Below are 23,604 nucleotides of genomic sequence, written 5' to 3'. Positions count from 1 at the left end.
CAGCTTTAAGCCAGCTCCAACAGCAGCACCAACCAAAACATCAGCATCAACCCCAGCTTCAATCTCAATACCAACCCCAGCTCCAACCCCAGCACCAACCCCAGCACTAACCTCAGCTCTAACAGCAGCACCAAATGCAAGATCAGCACCAACCATGGCTCCAATCCCAATACCAAACCCAGTTCCAATCTCAACCCAAAAGTCAGCACCAACCCCAGCTCCAATCCCAATACCAAACCCAGCTCCAACACCAGCATCAACATCATTACTAACCCCAGCTCCAACAGCAGTACCAACCCTGGTCCCAACCCCAGCTTTAAACTCAGTTCCAACCCCAACATCAGCACCAACCCCAGCTCTAACCCTGGTTTCAATCCCAACACCATTCCCAGTTCCAATCCCAGCTCCAACCCCAACCGCAACATCAGCTCCAACCCCAGCTCTAACCCTTGTTTTAATCCCAATACCAATCCCAGCTCCAACCCCATCACTGCCCACCTGCACAGCCCAGGACACCCTGGGCACTCAGCAGGACTTTAACTGCCCTGGGGACACAGGGCAAACCCTCAAACTGACACAGAGGAGCTTTGGAGTGGAGCTTAGGAAGGAATTCCTCCCTGGGAAGGTGGGGAAGTCCTGGTTTAGGGTGCCCACAGCAGCTGTGGCTGCCCCTGGATCCCTGGCAGTGCCCCAGGCTGGGGCTTGGAGCACTTTGGGATAATTTCCCTGGCAGGGAGTGGAATGAGATGATCTTGAGGTTCTTCCCAACCCAAACCAGTCAGGGATTCTCTGATTTTTCACCCCCTCTTCTGCGATGGCACCGACCCAAACCCATCTCTCTCACCAAACCCCACAGGCAGCAGGATCCTCCACGTGCAGTCCAGGTTGCTGGGGTAATTTCCCGGGAATCCTGGGCTCAGGAGCACTCCTTCCATCTCTTCTGCTGTTCCTCCACACTGGGCTGGAAGAACAACAGGGTTCATGGTCAGGATCCAGTCACAGGATCCCTGAGGGGCTTGTCTGGGTGAGGGCCATGGGAAATGAAGGAATTAAAGACTCAGCTGAGAAAAAGGAACCAGCACCAAGTTTCCGGGGCCACATCAGGAATGGATGTGCCTTTCTCCTGCCCTTAGGAGATGAAGACTGAGCCCAGGGATCCAGTTTGGGCCACCAGAAATGGAAAGCCAGATGTGAGCAGTGACAGAGGGGATGGACACCTGCTCTGCCCACAGACATTGCACCAAACCAGGCACCAGCACTTCTTGACACCTTCACCAGCTCAAAGAATGACTGTGAAGAAGCTGAGTGATGCTATTCTGACCCCAGTTACAGCCTCTCCATTCCCCTGCCAATCTCTGGGCAGTCTGTCACTGATAAACCCAGCACGGAGTGTTTGCTCGCTGCCTGCAGCCCACTGCCAGCCACGGCAGCACAAAAATATGTTTACAAAAGGCACCACATGAAATTGAAGCACTGACAGCACCTCCTCACACTTATCTGGATGACCTCCACGTGGTCCCAGCAGCAGCACCCAGCTGAATCCAGCCAGGTGTTCTCTAACTCGCTGTGACAGCCAGGCACAGGCTCTTTGTCCAATATCTCATTAGCCCAGACCTGCTCCTAACAAGGTTTCTCCCAGAAGATTTCTCTTTCTTTTCCCTCCTAATGGCTCTTTAATAGAACTGCTGCTGAATTATTTAGGTGCCCAGCAGCTGGAGGAAGCAGGCCAGCAGAAAATCAAACTGTGCTTGGAGCAGGGGCTCTGGTGGGCACAGGGCAGAGCCCCAGCACTGTCACACCCACAAAGGTGACATTCACTCCTCCAGGAGTGGCTCCAGATGTTTTTCTGCCTCTCTGCAGCAGCCTGGCCTTTCCCAAGGAGGGGAAAATACAGGCATAGCCAAAATTCTGCTGGGTTGGGAGGCTGGTGCTGATTCAAAGAACAAAACTTGTGGTTTGGCAGCTTTTGGGATCCTCCTCCATGCTGGGATCTCCCAGCTGAGCCCAAGGACTTCTGCTTCCATTCAGAGCAGCTCCAGGGGAACGGGCCCTTTAGCTCAGTCATTCTCCTGGAAATATCTCTCCATTTATTCCTGGCCTGCAGATCATCAGATAAAAGAACTGTTGGCTCTTATAATTACTTTAAAGCCAAATGATGTAAGCTGGAACAGCAGGAGCCCAAAATAACTGTTAACTAAAGCTATTAAATGCATAAATGTCTCTCTCAGAGCTGCAAAATGTGCAATATGAATATTAAACATCTACATTTGCTAAAAGCAAATGACTGAAAATAATTTTTAAAAACCTCCTGCAAGTTCCATTCACCTCCAGGCCTCTTCCACAGGGAAAATGGAATGTCCAGGCCTGAACATCTGAACAGATCTGAGGGTAAACAGTGACCTGGACAAGTGACCTGTGGACAGCAGAGTGGCCATAGCAAGTTGGGATCCTGGGAGAGACCAGACCCCGGTGAAAGGAGCAGCTTTGGTGGTATCAGACACATCCCACAGAAATAAACCACGCTTCAGATGGAAAAAAATCCTCCAGCCATAAAACCAACCTGCTTCCAGCATGAGGAAATTGGAGGGTTTCCCTTCTGAATGGGGGATAATTCTGTGTTTCACATTTTGTGCTAGAGCCACATCTGTAACATCCAAAACAAAGCACTCCAGGCAGCCCACGGGGACTTCTCAGGCACAATTTCCCTGGCAACCCAATGTTTCCTCACACTTGCAAAACCAACCTGAAATTTCTCTAAATCAGCTCTTTAGCCTTGTTTTATTTTAGGGAAGTGTTATAAATATCAGCCAGGTAGAAAGAAGTTGATTCCTTACCAATGCAGAGGGGTGGAGGGTAATTCCAGCGGCGCACCGTGCCCGGCATGCAGGAGATGTGAGAGTGGCCCTGCAGGGATGGAAAACAAAACAGGGGTTTGGGAGGTGGATGGAAAACAAAGGGGAGAGCCCCTCCGTGTCCTGGAAGGAAAAAATTCCCTGCAAGATGGATCTGATCCAGAGGGAGATGCCTGTTGCATCTGGGGTACCAGAAAAGTGATGCCTTAAAGAATGTAGGAATTAAACAACTGGATTTGGAGATTATCTTTCACACTTGGGGATTATCTTTGGAGATAATAATAGTGTAGGAGGTCATCTAAAGGCTGGTCTTTATTGGAGGAAGATATGGAAAAATGTCCATAAAATGCCCATTCCTCTAAGGGGGGAGTGAATACAGTTGTACAAATTTAGCAAATTAGCATAATTGACAAAAATAATCATAAATAGTGAGGTAATTCAACCACCTCTGAATCCTCTCCCACAGACAGGGACTAAACTTTGTGTCTCCAAGAGCTGGTTTCAATCTTGGAAGAGCCAAGGAAGAACAGGAACCTGGGACCCCCAGCTTGGAGCTCTGGAATGTGTTTTGTCTTTCTGCCTTGGGAAAAGGCAGGGAAAAATACTGGGACTGACCACAAATATAACAACAGAGGTAGAAATAGATGTGTAAAGAATATAGGGAACCCAGAAAAGCAGGAATCCTTCTGGTGATGCTCAAGGACCTGGAACAGAGTTACAGGAATAAAGGAGGGATTTATTAGAAGGTTTTTACAGGAGACACCTTGGGCAGCACAAGGCTGGAGATGGACCCAGGTTGGATCCAAGGTGGACCCTGAGTCACAAAATTTCACACTTTTATAAATTTTGGTCCACTTCCATATGGGGTTAACTGTCCAATTCCAGCTGCAGGTGATGCAGTCCCACCCTCCCAGTTTGCTCCCCTCCATTCCCTGCTGTTTGCACTTTTTGGGGCTGAAGCTGCAGAGGTGTCCTTGGTTCTGGGGCTGGAAATTGATCGTTCTCTGGGACTGAGGAGAGGAAAAGGATTGTTCTGTGTGCTTGAGGAGAGGAAAAGGATTGTTTGTGGGACTGAGCTGTGAGGAGACCTTGCTAAAACACTTTATAAGGAGTTCAGAGTCCCGCCCTGAGGCAGTGCAGGTCTGGAGAAGCAGGGAGCTGGGGCTGGGGCTGTACCTGCAGGGCGTAGCCCGGCTCGCACTGGAAGGACACCACGTCGTTCACCAGGTAGCGCTCGCCGATCTTCAGCCCATTGCCGGGAACCGCGGGCTCCGGGCAGCTGGAGAGACCCACGGCTGTGGGGAGAAGGGAGGTGGGAGCTCAGGGAGTGGGGCTGGGGCTGGGCTGGGGCCTGCAGGGATGGGAACACGCTTTGTGTTCTATCCCGCTCCTGTTTGCCATCCACCACCACAGACTCTGGGTGGGGAAATTCTGTTTATTATGGATTCTCCAGGGACAGCCCATTTCCATCTCCACATTTCCAGCTGGGAATGTCCTGCTGCAAACCCAACTAACAACCTGTGACACCTCGTGAGGAGTAATGGGCTCCCCTTCCCTTCCCTTCCCTTCCCTTCCCTTCCCTTCCCTTCCCTTCCCTTCCCTTCCCTTCCCTTCCCTTCCCTTCCCTTCCTTTCCCCCTTTCCTTTTGTTTCTCCTTTCCTATTCCTTCTCTTTCCCTCTCATTTTCCTTTCCTTTCCTTTCCTTTCCTTTCCTTTCCTTTCCTTTCCTTTCCTTTCCTTTCCTTTCCTTTCCTTTCCTTTCCTTTCCTTTCCTTTCCTTTCCTTCTTTTCTTTCTATAACCCACATCTCTCTCCTTTTCCCACATTTTTTTCTCTCCATTTCCCACATTTTCTCCTCTCCATCCATCTCCCCTCTCCTTCCCCCATCTCCCCTCTGCACATCCCAGGGATATAAAATGAATCCTGCAGCTCCTCTCCATCATAACCTCCTGCATCCCTGCAAGGGCTCCTGCTCCCCACAGAGCCCCAGGCAGGGGGAAAATAAAAGAGAAAAGGAGCAAGGAGAGGCTGAGTCTCCTCCCAAAGCCCAGTCACGCTTCCCTCCCTGCTCCTGGATGTGCTGCTTGACCTTCAGAGAGGCAGCAGGGAAAATGGCTTTAAATAACTTCTCCTTCACATCAGTGCCTTTCACTCAGTCCCAAATTGTTCCTGGCTTTGGAGCATGCAGAGGTAAGAGCTCAGCCTGAGCGCCACAGTGAGGGAGAAACCTGAGTTTTCCTCCCCTGTTTGAGCTCATCTCTCCCAACTTCCTCCCAGAAAAAAACACAGAAAAAAAAAAAAACCAAACCCAGGGCTCAGGGCTGGGAGATTCCAATTGTACAAACAGAGCAGAAATCACATTATTTCCAGCTGCCCTGAAAATCAACACCTATTAATTTCCTCAGCCAAGGAAACAGACAGGGCTGATAATCCCCAGGCTCATGAAAAACCTGGCCGTGATTTTTGCAGGAGGGTGCTCAAAGGATTTATCGATTGGAATAGAGCTGGAGAAGAAACAGAGTCACAGCCAGAGGATTCCTGCAGCTCCCAGAGCACAGGCTGAGCACATTTTTTCCTCTCCCAATCCTGTGGTGGCTGTAATCCTGCTGGATCCAATAATGGACAGGGTTTCAGTGAGTAAAGGCAGCAAATCCTGGAAGGTTTTAGTGCTGCTTGGCTTTAAAGCAGCTCCAGCTGTGCCATTGCAGGGAATCTCACAGTGGTTTGGGTGGGAAGGGTCCTAAATCACCCAACTCCCTCCAAACAAGCCCAGGCTCACCCTCACCAGCAGCAGAGCTGGGAAAAATCATGGAATATCCTGAGCTGGGACCTGCAAGGATCGTCCACCCCACACCTGGCTCTGCAGGATAACCAGCCCCAAAATGTTTAGGATGGATGTAGGGAAATGTTCTTCTCCCCAGGCTCCCCAGGGAATGGGAACATTCCCAAAAGCTCCAGGAAGTTTTGGACTTCACAGATCATCCATCCCATTCCTGGCTCTGCAGGATAACCCCAAAATGTTTAGGCTGGATTTAGGGAAAGGTTCTTCCCCCCAGGCTCCCCAGGGAATGGGAACAATCCCAAGAGCTCCAGGAGTGTTTGGACAGGGTGGGATTGCTGGGATGCCTGTGCAGGGCCAGGGTTGGACTGGATGATGCTGGTGGATCCTTCCAGCTCAGGATATTCCAGGATTCTCTGCCAGTATTATCCAAAATAACAGGCACCTCCACCTCTCCTGATCAGACATCAGGAATCAAACACAGACCCAGGGGAAAATGAGTTTTTGTCATCCCCATCCAAACCTGACAGCCATTTCCCAAAGGATTCTCTTCCCTGCCTCACTCAGGTTTGTTCTCTCACCACTGGGGATTTCTTTTCGAAAGGATCCTGGCTAGGATCACACATTTAGCCACGTGCTGGGGTCTGTATTCCCAAAAAAAAACTGGCATGAGCCTTGCTGGGAGCAAAGTGCTGCCATTCCAGGAAGAGTTGGGATCATCCCTAACCAGGAACCCACTCAAGTGCTCCACACCACCACAGAATTTGGGTTGGAGGGGACATTAAAGATGTTTTTAAGGTGTTTTTGAAAAGGAGGGGTGCCCACACCACCTCAGAGCTTCCAGAGGTGCCCTTGGACAAGGAGGATGGATCAACCACCTTGGGAATGCTCCTGTGCGGGGCTCTGAGCACACAGCACAGGAATTCCTGGATCCAGCAATGTGCCCAGGGCAGCTCAGGGTGCTGGGCTGTGGGAACAGGAGCACATCCAGCAGGGGAGGGAGGGGAACATCCCCAGCACCCACTAAAACACTGCAGAAACCCCCCCTGATAACACTGATAACAGTGATAACATGGGGTTCAGCTCTCAGCTGTGAGCAGAGCCTGCCCAGGCTCTTTGTGCAAATCCTGCAGTTTTTCCAAGCTCAAGCTCCATCAAAATGCTCAAATTCAGTTTTATCTCCATTCTGACCCTGCTTTCCTCAGGGGATGACCTCTGAGGACTCTTCCAGCCAGGATTTTTGGGATGAGGACATATCCAGACCTGCTGGTTCCAGCAGGGAATGCCAAGAGCTGGAAGTCCCTGGCAAGCAGCACTTCCCAAACCCAGATCCCAGCCTTGCACCCACGGATTTTTTAACCCTTTGTGCCACAAAAAACTGCCACCAGGCTCATCCCACCCCTCTGCTCCATCTTTCCTCTATTTATCACTCCCTCCTTGAGAGCAGGGAGCCACAGCAGCTCCTTCCCCCATTTCCCCAGCCCTGCAGGCACCTCCCCATCGCGCAGGAGCTGCGGGATCAAGGCTGGAGCTGCTCTTACTTTTGTATTCCAGGTGAAAGCCGGCGGCAGAGACGCTGATGTCGGAATAGAAATGCAGATAGAGCTGGTTTGAAGTGCTGTTGAGCAGAGCAGGCACCGTGGTTCCTGGCAAAACAAGGGGAGCACAAAGGCAGGGGAGAGTGTGAGAAATGCCTGTTTGATGACTGGCTTTTGGCAAATATTCAAATGGATGGTATATGGGTTGTGTTGGAAAGTGATGCTGGATTAATTCTCTTCAGTAGTGTGCTAAATATAGTTTTAGGTTATAACAAAATGTTAAAATAGAAACTAAGCTATGTAAGATATTTTTTTAAAGAAAGGACTTGCAATGAGATAGCAGCCACAGGACACCTCAATATTTCAGAGAAAAATAATTTATTGGTCCATTATCAGAAGAAATCAAATTCTTCCTGACTGCTCAGCCATGAAGGTGCCGTCAGGATTCAGAGGAAGAAGTTGGCACTGACCACACAGAATCCTGTGTTTGAACGGAATTTATGCATCATGGATGAGATGTATGAATATGCAACAGGTTATTGTTTTTAAGGGTTAATCCTCTGTTAATGTGGATCCTTTTTTCGGGCTTATTTTGCCCAGAAAAGATACCCAGACTGTTCATAACTCTTTGTTTTTATTGTCTCATATTGTCCTAATCCAAATTGTCCAACACTTTTATTACTCTAATTATATTACTATTTTTATAACCATTTCGTTACTATTTTTATTATCTGTAAAATAAAACTTTAAATAATAATATTATATATTAATACACATTATTAATATATAATATAATATTATGTATAATATATAACATATGTATTATATAATAATATATTACTATTTTATATTAATATATTATACATTATATATCATATATTATATATCATATATTATATACTATATATTATAGACAATATATTTTATTATAATAGATAAAATATATTAGAAAAATAATTATATAAAATATTATTTTAATATTTAATGATACATTTACTATTAAACTTTTAAAATGTTAAAAACAACTGATGGGCATTTTTCACAGAGAGGATCTCTCTCCCCCTCCTCAGAGATTTCCTGACAACACAAAGTCCTTCCAACTTAATGAGCTCCTCTTGGTTTTGATCAGGTTCTTTCTAACGAGGCCAATTGAGAAATACCCAGGGCCTTTCCTGAAATCCTTTCCTGGATTTCAGCCCCTGGAGCTTGGCCACCGACAGACAAAAAGCACCAAGGGATGGGAAACAGCGTGGGTGGAGCGCAGGTCTGGGAAAATTCGGGAAAATTTGGGAAAATTCGGGATTCCTTCATCCCCTGGAAGCTGCTGCAGCAGCAGGACAAGGCAGCTCCATCCCAGACCCTTCTCCTGCCTAGCTCAGGGCATTTTGGGCACATTTGTTAAATAAATGAGGTTTTGGGCCATTGTTCTGCCAGTGGTGCTGAATTTGAAAGGCTCTCAAAGCTCCTGGAGCCTGCTCTGCTAAAAGCCACAATTCAAAGAAAAACACAAGGATTCCAAAGGAAATACAAAAATTCCAAGGAAAAATAAGAGTTTGTTTTGTAGCCTTTCACCCTTTCTGGGGGACATCAAGGTCAGGTCACCTTGCCAGGTGTGGTGGCCTCACATCCCAGCAGAGCTGAGGGAATTCCCATTTCCAGGAATAAAACTCCACTGGTTTTGTGTTTAAGGCTCCCTCTCAACCCTTCCCACAGGTAGAAATTGGAATTGTAATTCCCAACCCAACAGAGCACATGATTCCCTTGAAATCCATTCCTGGCTTTTGATGCTTTTTTAAAGTTTAATTTTGTGAGGTGAATGAAATGAGGCAGGAACTGATGGGCTCGAGGGCCACGTACCAGAGAAGCTCCCCAGCATGGTGGCTGTGTTGTCTCCTCCATCAAACACTTCCAGGGAATCCCAGTTCTGCTCTGTGACAAAACTGATCACCTGGATCTGCAGAGAGAAACAAAACAAAGGAAAAAAAATTTGAAATAATAGGAATAAATCAAATTAACAGCAATTAAAGGGTCACTAATTGAGTTTACACACTCCGAGGGTTCAACACTGGCAAAATTTGGAGAATTCTGCCTTTGACTGTTCCCACTGGGATTTTCCAGCTATTTTTCCCCCAAAACTTCCAAATAGAAATGTTATTTTCTGCTGCTGCTCCAGAGCTCCTGGAACTGCCCAGCTCATTTACAGCTGCTGAAAATCCCAGCTTTTTTCCCCCATTTGGAGAAATCCTTGAAGACTTTGAGCCCTTTCAAATGAGAGCAACCAGCAGCACCCCGGAGATAAAATAAACCCAAAAACCACCTCACATTAAACAACAGGATTTTAAAAATCCAATCAAGTTCCAGCCTTGTTCCTCAGCTTTTAGAGGGATCACTCGAGTGCATTTTCAGATTTCACCTTTCCCTGCCATGCCCCACAAGGTTTGGAGGCCTTAGGAAGTCACTTGGCTCCATTAGTTGGAACAACAACACAAATCCTTGGATGAGAAACATCAGGAGAGCTGAGAAATCTGCATTTATACAGAAAAACAGAGCTGAAAAATCTGCATTTATACTGAAAAGCAGAGCTGGGAAATCTGCATTTATACCGAAAAGCAGCTCGTGCTTGAGTGAGGATCTCCAAGGAATTGCTCAGCTTTGTTTACCATTAACAAGGATTTTGCCTAAATCCTAAATGCTGATGGTTCAAAGCTTTCAGTGTCCCATTAAAAACCCGAGTTTGGTGAATGGGGTGAGAGTGAGGCAGAAAACCTGGGTAAAAACCACCTGTTTTGGGGAAAATTCAGATTTAAGCTGAAAGGTCTGGATGAAATTTTCCAACATTGGGTATCTCAAATTGAATTGGCAGGCAAAAAACCCCAACAAATCCAAAAGGAATCTCAAAGATAAATCAGGAGCATAAATGAGTTGTACAGCTTGGCTCCAAACAAGGAGAGTGCTGGAAAATTGGGAAAAATGAGCAGTGAGGAGATTTCACTGCCCTCAAACTTTGACTACACACGTGTGAACCTTCTCCCTTTCTCTCCATATCTTCTTCCCTGATTTCCTCATCCACCCCAATTCCCCACTTACCCCTGCCTTGCTGCACAACAAATCAAAACCCCCCGTTTGAAAATAAATAATAAAACCAAAATCAAATAAAATAATAAATAATAAAACCAAAATCAATGCCCCCACTTCAGCCATTGAAGCCATTTCCTCCTTGATTTACTCCGGGTAATAAAACCGGCTGTAAAGTTCCTCCCAAATATTTTTTTTAGCAGAAAGTGAGCGGAGTTCACCCAGCAGGAATCTCAGTGACCCCCACGGAGCCATCACTGACCCTTTTTTCCCTTTTTTCCTGCCTCATTACACCCCTCTCGTGATTTACATTATTGGAAGCTGAGTGAGAATGAGCGTTTTGTTTGCTCTTACACCGCCTAAATTATTTATTCTCCTCTCTCCCCCCCTCCTCCAGCTTAACGGAATAAACATTTTTAAGGTCCTAATTCTAGTCTGACATGTGGATTCACAAGGGATCTGCATCTATTTACTGCCACGTGTATAAATTAATTCACTCAGGAAGGTTTGCTCCGGGAATGAATAATTCATGGCAGAAGTGCCAGCTTCTACCCTGATTACATAAAAATCCTGCTCCTGAGTGCTGTTACCAAGAAAGCTTCAATTTCACCTCCTTCCCTGATTTACAGTTGTTTAACCTTTAATTGTTGCGCAAAAAAGGGGGTAAAGCGATGCTGGAATTAAGATCTAATAATGGAGAACGCAAAGGAAGTGGAGCCAGGATGGATCCAGCTCCAGCTCCGTGGTCATTCCCTCCCTGGGGGCTGCACTGAGACCCCTCCCTGCAGCTGTTTCAGGTCCTGAAAAGCCAAAATCTTTCTCCAAGGGCTTTTTTTGCCTTCCTGGAAGACCCAGGGAAGCTGATGGGTCGTGACCAGGTGACAGCAGATCCTGGTGACATGTGGAAGTGCAGGCCTTAGCACTGGTGGGGGACCCAAAAATGTGGGATCAAAGAATTTTAAGTTTGGGATGGATTTTAAAGCTCATGTTGTTCCAAAATCTCTGCTGTGGCCAGGGACATCTCCCACTATCCAAGAGTGGAACAGGTTGGAAGCCCTGCTCAACCAGGCCTTGGGCACTTCCAGGGCTGGAGCATCCACAGTCTCATTGGACAATCATAATAAAAAACTACAATTTAACCCAGATTCCCCCTCTTTTGTGCCAGAGTAGGGGTCACACTGAGGGAAGTGGAGCCAGGATGGATCCAGCTCCAGCTCCGTGGTCATTCCCTCCCTGGGGGCTGCACTGAGACCCCTCCCTGAAGCTGTTTCAGGTCCTGAAAAGCCAAAATCTTTCTCCAAGGGCTTTCTGCCCTCCTGGAAGTCCCAGAGAAGCTGATGGGTGACAGCAGATCCTGGTGACATGTGGAAGTGCAGACCTCAGCACTGGTGGGGGACCCAAAGAATTTTAAGTGTTTGGGACGGATTTTAAAACTCATCTCGTTCCAAAATCTCTGCTGTGGGCAGGAACATCTCCCACTATCCAAGAGTGGAACAGCTTGGAAGGCCTACTCAACCTGGCCTTGGGCACTTCCAGGGCTGGAGGATCCACAGCCTCCCTGGACAATCACAATAAAAAACTAAAATTTAACTCAAATTCCCCCTCTTTTGTGCCAGAGTAAGGGTCACACTGAGGGACCACGGGCCTGCTCTTCCTAAATCCCACCCTGTGCCTCCCTGGCAATGCTCCTGGAGCTCTGGCATCCCTGGGGCTGTGCCCATGCCCTGGGGACCCTGGCAGTGCCCAAATACCCTCTGGGGGAAGGAGAACCTTTCCCTAAATCCAACCTGCCCCTCCCCTGGCACAGCTCCTTGCCTGGTCACAAGCTGCAGCCGTGGTATTTTCTGAAAAATCCTTTCCTTAGGATTTTTCCTCCTGAGAAGCTGAGAAGCCTCAGGAACAAAATGTAAACAATGATTATCTGCTGCTGTGGAATGCAACAGGTGCATCTGTGATTGGTCTCATGTTAATTGTCTCTAATTAATGGCCAATCACAGTCAGCTGGCTCAGACTGTCTGTCCAAGACAGAAGCTTTTGTCATCATTCCTTCTTTTTCTATTCTTAGCTAGCCTTCTGATGAAATCCTTTCTTCTGTTCTTTTAGTATAGTTAATAGAATAGAATAGAATAGAATAGAATAGAATAGAATAGAATATATATCATAAAATAATAAATCAAGCCTTCTGAAACATGGAGTCAGATCCTCATCTCTTCCCTCATCCTAAGACCCCTGTGAACACCGTCACAATAAACGTCACCAATGAGTCCCTGCCTAATCCTGGCTATAAATAAATAAATCCCTGATTCCAGAGAATTCCACATCAACCCATCCCTGTCCTACGAGGAACAGCAATTTCCCATCATGTGAGAGCAGCACACCCCGAGTGTCCTGCTGTCTGTCCTGGCTGTACCTGGATCCCTGCTCCCTCGGGCACTGTGATCTTCCACACGCAGTTGAGGCTGTTCAGGTAGGGCTCAGGGAAGCCTGGGGACAGGATGGTTCCTTTCCTCTCCGTCAGGTTCCCCCCGCAGGGCACTGCCGGGAGGAAAGCACAAGGAATTGGTTTTGCTAAAAAAAAACATTGTTAAAATTACAAGAAATCGAGAGCTGGTTGTGATTTAAGGATGAGATTTTAGGAATAATCCTCTTTCCAGTAACTTTTTCGTGCAACTTTTGGCACATTCCTTGGGTGTGGGGAGCACACGAGGATGATCTTCATCCTCTCCTTCAGAGGATGTGAAAGCAGCTTTCAGCCAGATCTGATTTATTTGAGATGCTGTCCCAGATCTCACAAGAGTACTGGATCAAAAATGTCAATTCCCTGGAATTTGGGGTTAAACTGTTCTTATTCAGAGCCAGGCTGGGCTTTGTTTTTTATCAGACAACCATGGAACAGTTTGGGTGGGAAGGGACCTTAAAGATCCCCAAATCCCTTCTCCCAGACACCTTCACTATCCCAGATTGTTCCAATCCCTGTCCAACCTGGCCTTGCACACTTCCACGGATGGGACAGCCACAACCTCTCTGGACAGAACCACAAGAGGTTCTAAAGAAGTCTTGAACATTTCATTCATTTACATTTCAATTCATTAGTGCTTTGTTTTGCTGTTGATTTTTCTTCAAGCTGGAAGAGACCCACAAACACCACCAACATCCAACCCCTGTCCCCTTTCAGGACAACCCAGAGAGCAGCACAGCTCCCAACAACATTCCCAGTGCCACCCACCCTGCTCCCACCTCTCCCAGTGCCACCTACCTGTTGCTATAGGAAATAAAATGATGTGAAGGTAAAAAGAGAGCTTTTCATTTCTGATTCTAACATTTATAGATTTCCAAAAGTGGCAGTGTACTGGAGGGTGGAAGAGCCACCTCTCCAATGACACTGGACACACCAACAGCCCATCAAATTTCTCCTCTTAAAATAAAACTCCGTGGACACGCTGCTCTTTTCAAGGTAAAAAGAGAGCTTTTAATTTCTAACAGTTATAGATTTCCAAAAGTGACAGTGGATTGGAGGGTGACAATGCCACTTGTCCAATGACACTGGACAAACCAACAGCCCATAAAATTTCTCCTCCTCCATAAAAGAACGCAGAACAATAATTATTTACATAAAGCGCGCGACAAGAACGCAAACACCAGAAAACTCAGAAAAACTTTAAAAAAACCAAGGTGGCACCTACCCATGCAGGTGGGGACGGAGGAGTTCCACTGGGCCAGGGCCCCGGGCATGGCCAGGCACTGGATGGCAGGGGAGCCCCTGAGGCTGTAGCCGGGGCTGCACTCGAAGCGCACCAGCGCGCCCACGGCGAAGTCGCTGCCCAGGCGCCGGCCGTGCCGCGGCTCCGGCACCGAGCTGCACTGCGTGGCGCTGGTGCGGGGCACGGCTGGCACACAGGGAGGACACAGGCAAAACAGAGTTAGTGCTGGCAGGGAGATGGTGGAGAGAAGATTTGTCTGTTTTACACTGGAATTACTGAGCGTCTGAATGCGGAGAGGTGCTGGGTGCAGACTTGACTGTTGAGTGATTGTACCCAAAGCCTGAAGTGTCAGGGGGGGAATCCAAACATGATTATTGAATGATTGTACCTAAACCCCAAAGTGTTTAAATCCCAAAGGGTGGCTGAATCCAAACTTGGCCATTGGCTGATTTATCTAAACCCCAAAGAGGGGCTGAATCCAAACACAACCATTGACTGATTGTACCTAAACCCCAAGGAGGGGCTGAATCCAAACGTGACCATTGACTGATTGTACCTAAACCCCAAAGTATCTAAATCCAAAGGAAGGGCTGAATTCAAACTTGGCCACTGACTGATTGTATCTAAATCTCAAAGTATTTAAACTCCAAGGAGGGGCTGAATCCAAACTTGGCCATTGACTGTTCCTAAAAATCTAAAGTATTGGGGCTGAATCCAAACATGATCATTGACTGATTGTACCTAAACCCCAAAGTATCTAAATCCCAAAGGAAGGGCTGAATTCAAACTTGGCCATTGACTGTATCTAAACCCCAACGAGGGGTTGAATGCAAACTTGACCATTGACTGATTGTATCTAAAAACCTGAAGTATCAGAGTTGAATCCAAACATGACCATTGACTGATTGTACTTAAACCCCAAAGTATCTAAATCCCAAGGAAGAGCTAAATCCAAACTTGGCCATTGACTGATTGTATCTAAAACCTTAAAGTATAGGGGCTGAATCCAAACATGACCATTGACCAATTGTATCTAAACCCCAAGGAGGGGCTAAATCCAAACTTGGCCACTGACTGATTGTATCCAAAACCCCAAAGTATCTAAATCACAAAGAGAGGATGAATCCAAGCATAACCACAACTTGATTTTATTTAAATCCCAAAGATTGGCTTAATCCAAGCATGACCATTGACTGATTATACCTAAATCCTAAAGATTGGCTTAATCTAAGCATGACCATTGAGTGATTACTCCTAAACCCCTAAGCATCTAAATCCTAAAGATTGGCTTAATCCAAGCATGACCATTGACTGATCATTCCTAAATCCCAAAGCACCTAAACCCCAAAAGTGAGCTGAATCCAAGCATGACCACTGAGAAGAGAAAAAAAACAACATTTCACTCCCAGTTCTGCCAGCTCAGGTGATCTGAGTTCAAGTGGCTCCATGCCAGACCGAGTGGAGGTGGCACTTGGTGACACAGCTGGGTGGGCATGGGGGCACCTGGATGAAGGTTGGACTTGAAGATCTTGGAGGTTTTTTCTAACTTTAATGATTTAATGATTCTATACTTGAAATAAAAGCAGCTGGGACATCCAGAATCCCCCCACTGCCTCCTTCCAGAGAACTTTCCCCACACCAAAAGGCTGTTTTTACCCAGGGGAACCAAAGGATTTGGCAGTGGCTTCCCAAAACATTGTTTTGTCACCCAATGCAGGAGCCTTTCGGTTCCTCAGCTCCCTGGGCCTCATGGTCATGAAGGAACAGTAATTGGGAAAAAAATCTCCTTTGGAAAAGAGAGAAAAGGGGGATTTAAGTTGTGATGGTGCTAAAATTATTGATTTTCCTGTTGAATACTGGGAATTACAAAGACAGGAATGAGTCTGGCAGGTAAGTGAGGAGAAAAACCCATCAAAAAAACCCAGGTCTATTGCCAAGGAAGAATTCAATTAATATTTTCCTCTGAGTTGCTTTAAATTTATGAGTGTTTAGCTAATTAGAGTCTGGCCAGGCAGATCCAAATCAGGATCGCCCTTTTCCCCTTGCTTCCCGTGCAAGCTCTTGCAGGAGGGAGGAGGAAACCTTCCCTGCTTTCATCAAAACCTTTGTTCTGCTGAGCTCTTTGAAGATTACAATCACAACCACGGCTGTTTCACACTCATTAGGCAGGAATTCAAGAGAACAGATCTCCAACTACTCCAAAATCCAAACCATGCTTTGCTTCACCCCTGCAGAAGGCTCAGGTCAGGTCGTGCCAGTGTCTGTCCCCTCTTTGCAGCACAAGCCTGGATGTTCCCACAGATAACTCCAGGGAGCACGTGGGTGAGAAATCCCTTCTGCTTTCCCACTGTTCCATGCATCATTTGCTATTTACTCCCATAAAATCCCCGAGTTGTTCTCGCCCAGCGCAGCACAAAGCTGTTACTGAAAGGATCAAGGGGCAGCAGTGTGACAGCCCCGAGCCTGTGACACGCACACAGGGAGGATTTCCGAGCTGCCAGACGGGATTTCAGCTGCTTGCACCCAGCGAAAGTGCTAAAAATGCCACTGGGGAGAATTGCTGGGAGATAAATCTCCAAATTCCCTGTGTGACTCCGGGCACGACGCTGGGATGGGGCTGATGGTAATCCTGGGATGTGCAGGGTTCAGGCTGAGTGGGAATGAAAGGGCAGAATACAAAGCACCCAGAGCAGCCCTGCCAGAGCTCTGCTCCCAAAGGAATCCTAATTCCCTGTGATATTCCCTGCTCAGAACCCCCAGACACCAAAAGCAGCTCAGGACACTCAGGACACCCCTGGGAGCGACCCGAGGACACTTCCAGAACACACCTGAACTCACCTTGGTAGACGAAATGAAAGCCTTTGGCTGTGGATTGACCCTTGGAGCTGAATTTGATGAGGATCTGGTTGGTGGTGGCCAATGGCAAAGATTCCCCTGGATGGGGAGGAGGGAAAACAGGAGAGACACAGAGGTGGAGGAATGAGCCACAGAGAGTGGGTGTTGGGTGACAGCTGTGACAAAGCTGCTGTCTCCAGCAGGGACAGGGACAGGGGATAGGGAGCAGCTCCCTACCTGAGTGAGAGCCTGAGAGGGAGCTGAGCAGCCGTGAGTGCTCCGTGGGGCCATCGTGCACCTCCACCACGTCATTGAGCGCCGTCTGGAAAAAGGCAAACTGCCCGAAGAGCACTGTGGGGACAGGGACAGGGCTGGCACCGGCCACTGCTGTCCCCAGTGCCACCACACTGCCATCCCACTGCTGTCCCCAGTGCCACCATGCTGCTGTCCCCATGGCCATCACACTGCTGTGCCCAATGTCATCACACTGCTGTCCCACTGCTGTCCCCAGCATCACCACGCTGCTGTCCCCAGTGTCATCACACTGCCATCCCACTGCTGTCCTCAGTGCCACCACACTGCTGTCCCCAGCATCACCACGCTGCTGTCCCCAGTGTCACCACACTGCTGTCCCCAGCATCACCACGCTGCTGTCTCCAGTGCCACCACACTGGCGTCCCCATATTGCTGTCCCCAGTGTCATCCCACTGCTGTCCCCAGTGCCACCACACTGCTGTTCCCAGTGCCACCACACTGGCGTCCCCATATTGCTGTCCCCAGTGTCATCCCTCTGCTGTCCCCAGTGCCACCACACTGCTGTTCCCAGTGCCGCCACACTGGCATCCCCATATTGCTGTCCCCAATGTCACCACACTGCCATCCCACTGCTGTCCCCAGCATCACCATGCTGCTGTCCCCAATGTCACCATACTACTGTCCCACTGTTGTCCCTAGTGCCACCACACTTCTGTCCCCAGTGTCATTACACCATCATCCTCACTCAATCCCAGTGCTGTCCCCACTGTCATCCCATTGCCACCCCATTGCTGTCCCTACACCGCCCTCCACACCCAGCCTCTGGGGCCAAGGCATTTTCATGGACTCAGAGAATCCCCTGAGCTGAACCAGACCCCAAGGACCGTCCAGTCCAAGCCCTGACCCCCCAGGATTCCCAACATTCCAAACTGGGATTTCTTTTCCCAGCACAACCTCTGTCCTGCGTTTCAGCTGCCTTTATTCCAGGCAGGGAGTGACAGCCTGGAAAAATGGGAGCCTTTTATTTATCCCCAAATTCCAGAGGCAGCACCAGACTCCCCTGGCTTCATTAACTCAACATTTTCCCACTGATTCCCAGCCCACTGGGAATTTCCTGTGGCTCATTACCCTTTCCCTGCCTAGGGAACACGAGGCGCAGAATTCCACTGAGGAATTATAATTATTGATTAGCTGCAATGGACAAAATTGGACAAATCCAGAATTTTCTCTGACTCCAGCACAAAGAGCACCCAACAGCACCTCCTGCTACCTCTCCTGCTACCTCCTCTCCCATCTTCCTTATCTCCAGTTCTGGATGAACTTAGAAAAATTATCATTAAAAACCCAGCAAATAAGAAGAGAATCCCATAAAAATTCCAAGCATGGTACCATAGTCCTTGGGCACGACGATGGAGTACAGGCACACATGGCCACTGGTGTAGTTTTGGGGATAATTTGGGGACAGGACGACTCCATCTGAGCCTGTGTACTGCCCGCCACAGGGAGCTGCAAGGGAAAAGGATCATGGAGCATCCCTGGAGCCTGGAAATGTCCCCAGCCACCATCCCCTGCTCCAGGTGCTGCTGCCTGAAAGTTCTCATTGGAAAAATCAGGTTTATCCCACCCTGAGTTTGTGCTGGAATTATCAAACCACTAACTAATGTGGGATTTGCTCTGTTCCCCACTCACAGCTGGGGATGAGCTCCTTTTGCCACCTTTCCTCAGTTTTTCCTGCCACAGCCTTCCCAAATTAGGGATTTCACTCCTTCCCCCCACCAGCTGCCTCTTGATCCCCTTCTCAGCTCAAATCTGACTGCAAACCATGAAGTCAGAAAAGAAAATAAAATAACCACAGATAAACCCTAAGGAAAAACCCCTTGTTTTGTCACTGAGCTCTGTCCCTGCTCAGCAACACCCAAGACTGAGGGTTTGGATTGGCAAGGATCAGGTTTAGCCAAGGTTTAAGAGGATTCCTGACTCCTGTCCTGTGCCAGGCACTGAATCAGTCATGTCCAGTTTCCTGTCTGTCTCCAAGAAAACCCTCAAGAAAACTCCCCAAAATCAGCTCTTCCTTTAAAAAAAGAGCTGTTAAACCCCTGAAAAACAATGAAATCTAATTCCTGGTAAAACCCCTAAAAAATTATAGAAAAACTGAGAAAACCCCTGTGAATTAACCCCCATTTTTCCATGGAGGATGCATTGAGGGGTCCAGCTCTGGGCAGATCCTCCCCCCAGCCCCTTCCCGTGGGATTTACCTGTACAGGTGGGGCGTGGCTTGTTCCAGGTGGGTTTCCCATCCCCTCCCATCACACAGGTGAGGGTGGGGCCCCCCTCGATGTCGTAGCCCCCATCACAGTAGAAGGTGATGGTGGAGCCCAGCTTCAGGTCTGTGCCCACCCTGGTGCCATTCTTGATGGAGCCTGGGTCAAAGCAGGACTCCCGGGGGTTCTCTGCAGGGAAAGAGATAAAATTTTAAAAAACATATTAAAAAAATGTTAAAAACCAAATTTCCTAGGATTTTTATTCCTCGGGCGCAGCTCCTCTGCTGCTTTGATAAGTGCAATGGGATTTTTTTTAGGATTTTTTTCACCTGAGAATGTGTGGGATTTTCACAAGGACTGGCACCATTTGCAGGGTGTGGATTTGGGATTTGGTTTGGATTCTGGGAGAAGGGAGGCTCCAGTTCCCACCCAGGCACCCAAAATACAAACTCCCTGTTTTGGGAACCACAGACTGGGGAACCCCCTCTGCCCATCACACATTTGTACCCTCAGCCTTTAAATCCTGAAATCCTGGGTTCCCCTGGGTTCAGTGGGGTCTTGAAGGACCATAAGCCAAATCAAAACTCTGATTTCACACAACCCCAGGATCGCTGAGGCTGGAAATTCCCTTCAGGACCATCGAGTCCAAGCTGCGACCAATCCCCACCCTGTCACCAGCCACAAGGACAAATCATATTTGAGATGGGGAGGAATCTCCATCTGGCACAGAGAAATCCTGGATTCCCCATCCCTGAAGTGTCCAAGGCCAGGCTGGATGGAACTGGGAGCAATCTGGGATGGTGGGATTGTTCCTGCCCATGGATGGATTTTAAAGTCCTTTCCAACCCAAACCAGTCTGGGATTCTTTCATTTATTCCTTGGACACCTCCAGGGGTGGGGATTCCACCCTTTCCAAGGCCTGGCACCTTTTCCATGCAGACGTTCCTGCTCATGTCCAACCTGAGCCTCCCATAGCACAACTTCAGGCTGCTCCCTCTCATCCTGTCCCTGTTCCCTGGGTGCAGAGGCCAAACCCCACCTTGCTCCACCCTCCTGGCAGGTAGATAGTGAAAAATTCTCTTCCTGCAGAGTTTAAAATCCCATTTCCACATAAAAACTCCAGAGAACACTACAGAGCTGTCAGGACTTAGATATTTTTTTCCTTCTTCTAACAGCTTTTTTTTGGGGGGGTTTTCTTTTCTTTAATTTTTTTCCCTGCCTGCAATATAATTAGAGGCTTTGATTAATCCTGCTCTTTTGTCATTTGGAAATTGCTCATTAAAGACAAGGGCTTTTCTGAGAGCAGTGGCTCTGGGAACAATTCAAGTGTGCTTAAGCATTAAATCAGGGGCTCTCAGATTTTGGGGAAGGTGTGGAAAGGAGAAACAGGAAACTGTAAAGCCCACAGGTTTTGCTTTTGCTTCTCTGCATGAAAAATCAGGTGATCCCATGGTTTCCTGTCCACAGCAGCTGCACCAGGAGATCCAAATGAATGGGGCACAAAAAGATGGGATTTTCTTTTTCCTCAGAGCATCAATTCCCTGTTTTGGAAGCCACAGATTGGTCAACCCCCACTGCTCATCACACATTTGTATCCTCAACCTTTAAATCCTGAAATCTTGGGTTCTCCTGGCTCTGTGGGGTCTTGATGTACAAATTTGGGACACTTTGAGCACCACTTTTTCTCTTTTCCTGTTTCACTCCTTTCCTCTTCACCTCCCTTTCTCCACCCTCTGCTTTGGGGATGCCAAAACACCAGAATTCCCCCTGGAAGGAGCTTTCCACAGCATCTAGAGCCTTGTTCCAAAGAGGTGGAATAATCTGGGAATAAGTAGAGGGAAAGCCCCAGGTAGCTGCTGGTGGGGTCTTGATGCACAAATTTTGGACACTTTTGAGCACCACTTTTCCAGTTTCACTCCACTCCTCTTCACCTCCCTTTCTCCACCCTCTGCTTTGGGGATGCCAAAACACAATAATTCCCCTTGGAAGGAGTTTTCCACAGCACCTAGAGCCTCTCCAGTTGTTCCAACAAGTGGAATAATGTGGGAATAAGCAGAGGGAAAGCCCCAGGTAGCTGCTGAGCCCCCAGCCCTCACCTGTGTACTCGATGACGAAGCCAGCGTTGCTGACGGAGGCGTCGCTCCGGAACGCCAGGAAAAGGCTGTTGCTGCTGCTCTCGATCCTCTCTGGCAGCTGGGAGCCATAAAAACTCCCAATCAGAGGGCTCAGGGAGTCAGGCCCATCGTAGATGTGCAGGAAATCGTAGCCAGGCTCCAGGCTGAAGCTGCAAAAGCAAAGGAGGAGAGCTTGGGGTCAGGACATATTAGTGGAGAATTCCGCGTTGATGTTCTGGGATGTGGAAACCCGGGGCAGGGACTGGCTGCTCCTGCTCCAAAATCCTGCCAGGCAGAGGAAATTCCTGCCTCTATCCATGTCTGAGGGATCCAGGAGTAGGGATGGAGTCAAGGGGTTGGGATGGGGTTGGTCTCAGAGCTGCAGCTGCTGCAGGGATTCCTGGGCTGTGCCACATCATGTTCTATTTATTTCTGGGGTGGAAGGAATGATGAATCTGACTCCATGTTCTCAGAAGGCTGATTTATTATTTTATGATACTGTATTATATTAAAGAATGCAAACTAAACTACACTAAAGAATATAGAAGGTTAAAGAGATAATAATGAAAACTCGTGACTCTCTCCAGAGTCCTGACACAGTTTGGCCCTAATTGGCCAAAGAGTGAAAACAACTCACAGCAGAATCCAATGAAACAATCACCTGTGCGTAAACAATTTCCAAACACATTCCACATGTGAGCAAAACACAGGAGAAGCAAATCAGATAAGAATTGTTTTCCTTTTTCTCTGATTCTTCTCAGAAGAATCCCGGCCAAAGGGATTTTTGGATTTTTCCAGAAAATATGTGACAATGTTCTGTCTATCAAAGAGGAACTGCAGCTGGAATAAGAGGATCTCCTCCCCAAAAAATGTCTGGGAACAGATTATCCAGGGACATGGGACAGCTCCATCAGATTCCTTCCCAAAGTTCAGACATCCACACCCAGATCCTCCCTCCCCTCTCTGTGGCCATGGCACCAAACCATGCGTCCCCTCCCCAAGGCTATGGCACCAAACCCTTGTGTACTCACACGCTGAACACCAGGGCAATGACATAGTCAGGGGACACTGTCAGCTTCCAGTCACACTCCTTCCCTGGGGGATATGGCTCTGGGTACTGTGGGGACAGGATCACCCCAGCCGGGCCCGTCAGGATCCCGCCACACGGAGCTGCAGGAAAACCACCAAGGGTGAGCCTCTTGTGAAAAATGCGTATTTTATGATCGGCTTTTTGCAAATATTCAAATGAATGTTATATGTGTTGTGTTAGGAAGTAATGCTGGATTAATCCTCTTAAGTAGTGTGTTAAATATAGTTTTAGGTTATAACAAAATGTTAAAATAGAAACTATGCTATGTAGGATACTTTTTTAAAGAAAGGACTCGCATTGAGATAGCAGCCACAGGACACCTAAATCTTTCAGAAAAAAAGAATTTATTGCCCTCTTATCAAAAGAAACTAACTTCTTCCCACCTCAAAGGTGCTGTTAGGATTCAGAGGAAGAAGCTGACACTGCCCAGACAGAATCCTGTATTTGAATGGAATTTATGCATCATGTATGAGGTGTTTGAATATGCAACAGGTTATTTTTTTTAACGGTTAATCGTTTGTTAACTGTGTCCTTTTTCAGGCTCATGCTGCCCAGAAAAGGTCCCCGGACCGTCTGTAACTCTTTGTATTTATTGTCTCATATTCTCCTAATTCAATTTGTCCAAATTATTATTAATTAATATTAATAATTATTATATAGAATAGAATTAATGTTAATTAATTCTAATTGTATTACTATTTTTATAACCATTTTATTACTATTAAACTTTTAAAATTTCAAAAACAAGTGATTGGCGTTTTTCACAATTTAGAGCACGCAGACTTCCAAAGCACCAAATGGGAAGCAGGAATGGAATAAAATAAAGGAGATGTGATAGACAGAGGGGATTGAGACAGCACAGAATCCTTGTGGGGCATTTTAGTGGGAAGTGACCCTGAGGCTCATGTAGGACATGAGGTTGTGGTGGCTCTGCCAGGTGAGGGCTCTGTCAAACACCTCAAAGAGATCTCTGGATGCCACCAGGACCTTCCTAAAATCCATAAGTGAAGAGCCAGGAGGGAGAGAGAGGGAGAAATTCCACTTTCCTGCTGCATTTATGGAAGTCCCTGTCAAGGCCTGCTCGCCCGTAACGAGGTGAAAACA

At 47.6% G+C, this 23,604-nt stretch overlaps 1 protein-coding gene across 1 annotated transcript in view; it reads right to left on the bottom strand.

The window, feature by feature from the left end:
* Window positions 1-23,604, bottom strand: part of LOC128937660 (CUB and sushi domain-containing protein 2-like) — a 140,979-nt gene that overhangs the window by 36,569 nt on the left and 80,806 nt on the right. The window contains exons 24-36 of the mRNA XM_054277455.1: window positions 22,442-22,580; window positions 21,393-21,580; window positions 19,291-19,485; window positions 18,425-18,541; window positions 17,018-17,131; window positions 16,784-16,879; window positions 13,928-14,131; window positions 12,655-12,779; window positions 9,027-9,123; window positions 7,173-7,277; window positions 4,029-4,147; window positions 2,835-2,904; window positions 845-961 (exon numbers count right to left, since the gene is read on the bottom strand). Coding sequence (XP_054133430.1) covers window positions 845-961; window positions 2,835-2,904; window positions 4,029-4,147; window positions 7,173-7,277; window positions 9,027-9,123; window positions 12,655-12,779; window positions 13,928-14,131; window positions 16,784-16,879; window positions 17,018-17,131; window positions 18,425-18,541; window positions 19,291-19,485; window positions 21,393-21,580; window positions 22,442-22,580 — 1,686 coding nt within the window. The remainder of the gene's footprint in view (window positions 1-844; window positions 962-2,834; window positions 2,905-4,028; window positions 4,148-7,172; window positions 7,278-9,026; window positions 9,124-12,654; window positions 12,780-13,927; window positions 14,132-16,783; window positions 16,880-17,017; window positions 17,132-18,424; window positions 18,542-19,290; window positions 19,486-21,392; window positions 21,581-22,441; window positions 22,581-23,604) is intronic.

This window comes from Melozone crissalis, unplaced genomic scaffold (assembly GCF_028551555.1).
Source record: "Melozone crissalis strain CALT ecotype California unplaced genomic scaffold, PUWL_Pcris_2 ptg000020l_1, whole genome shotgun sequence".
Classification (NCBI taxonomy): Eukaryota; Metazoa; Chordata; class Aves; order Passeriformes; family Passerellidae; genus Melozone; species Melozone crissalis.
Note: the sequence above shows the minus strand (reverse complement) of the source record. Positions and strands in the feature narration are given on the sequence as shown.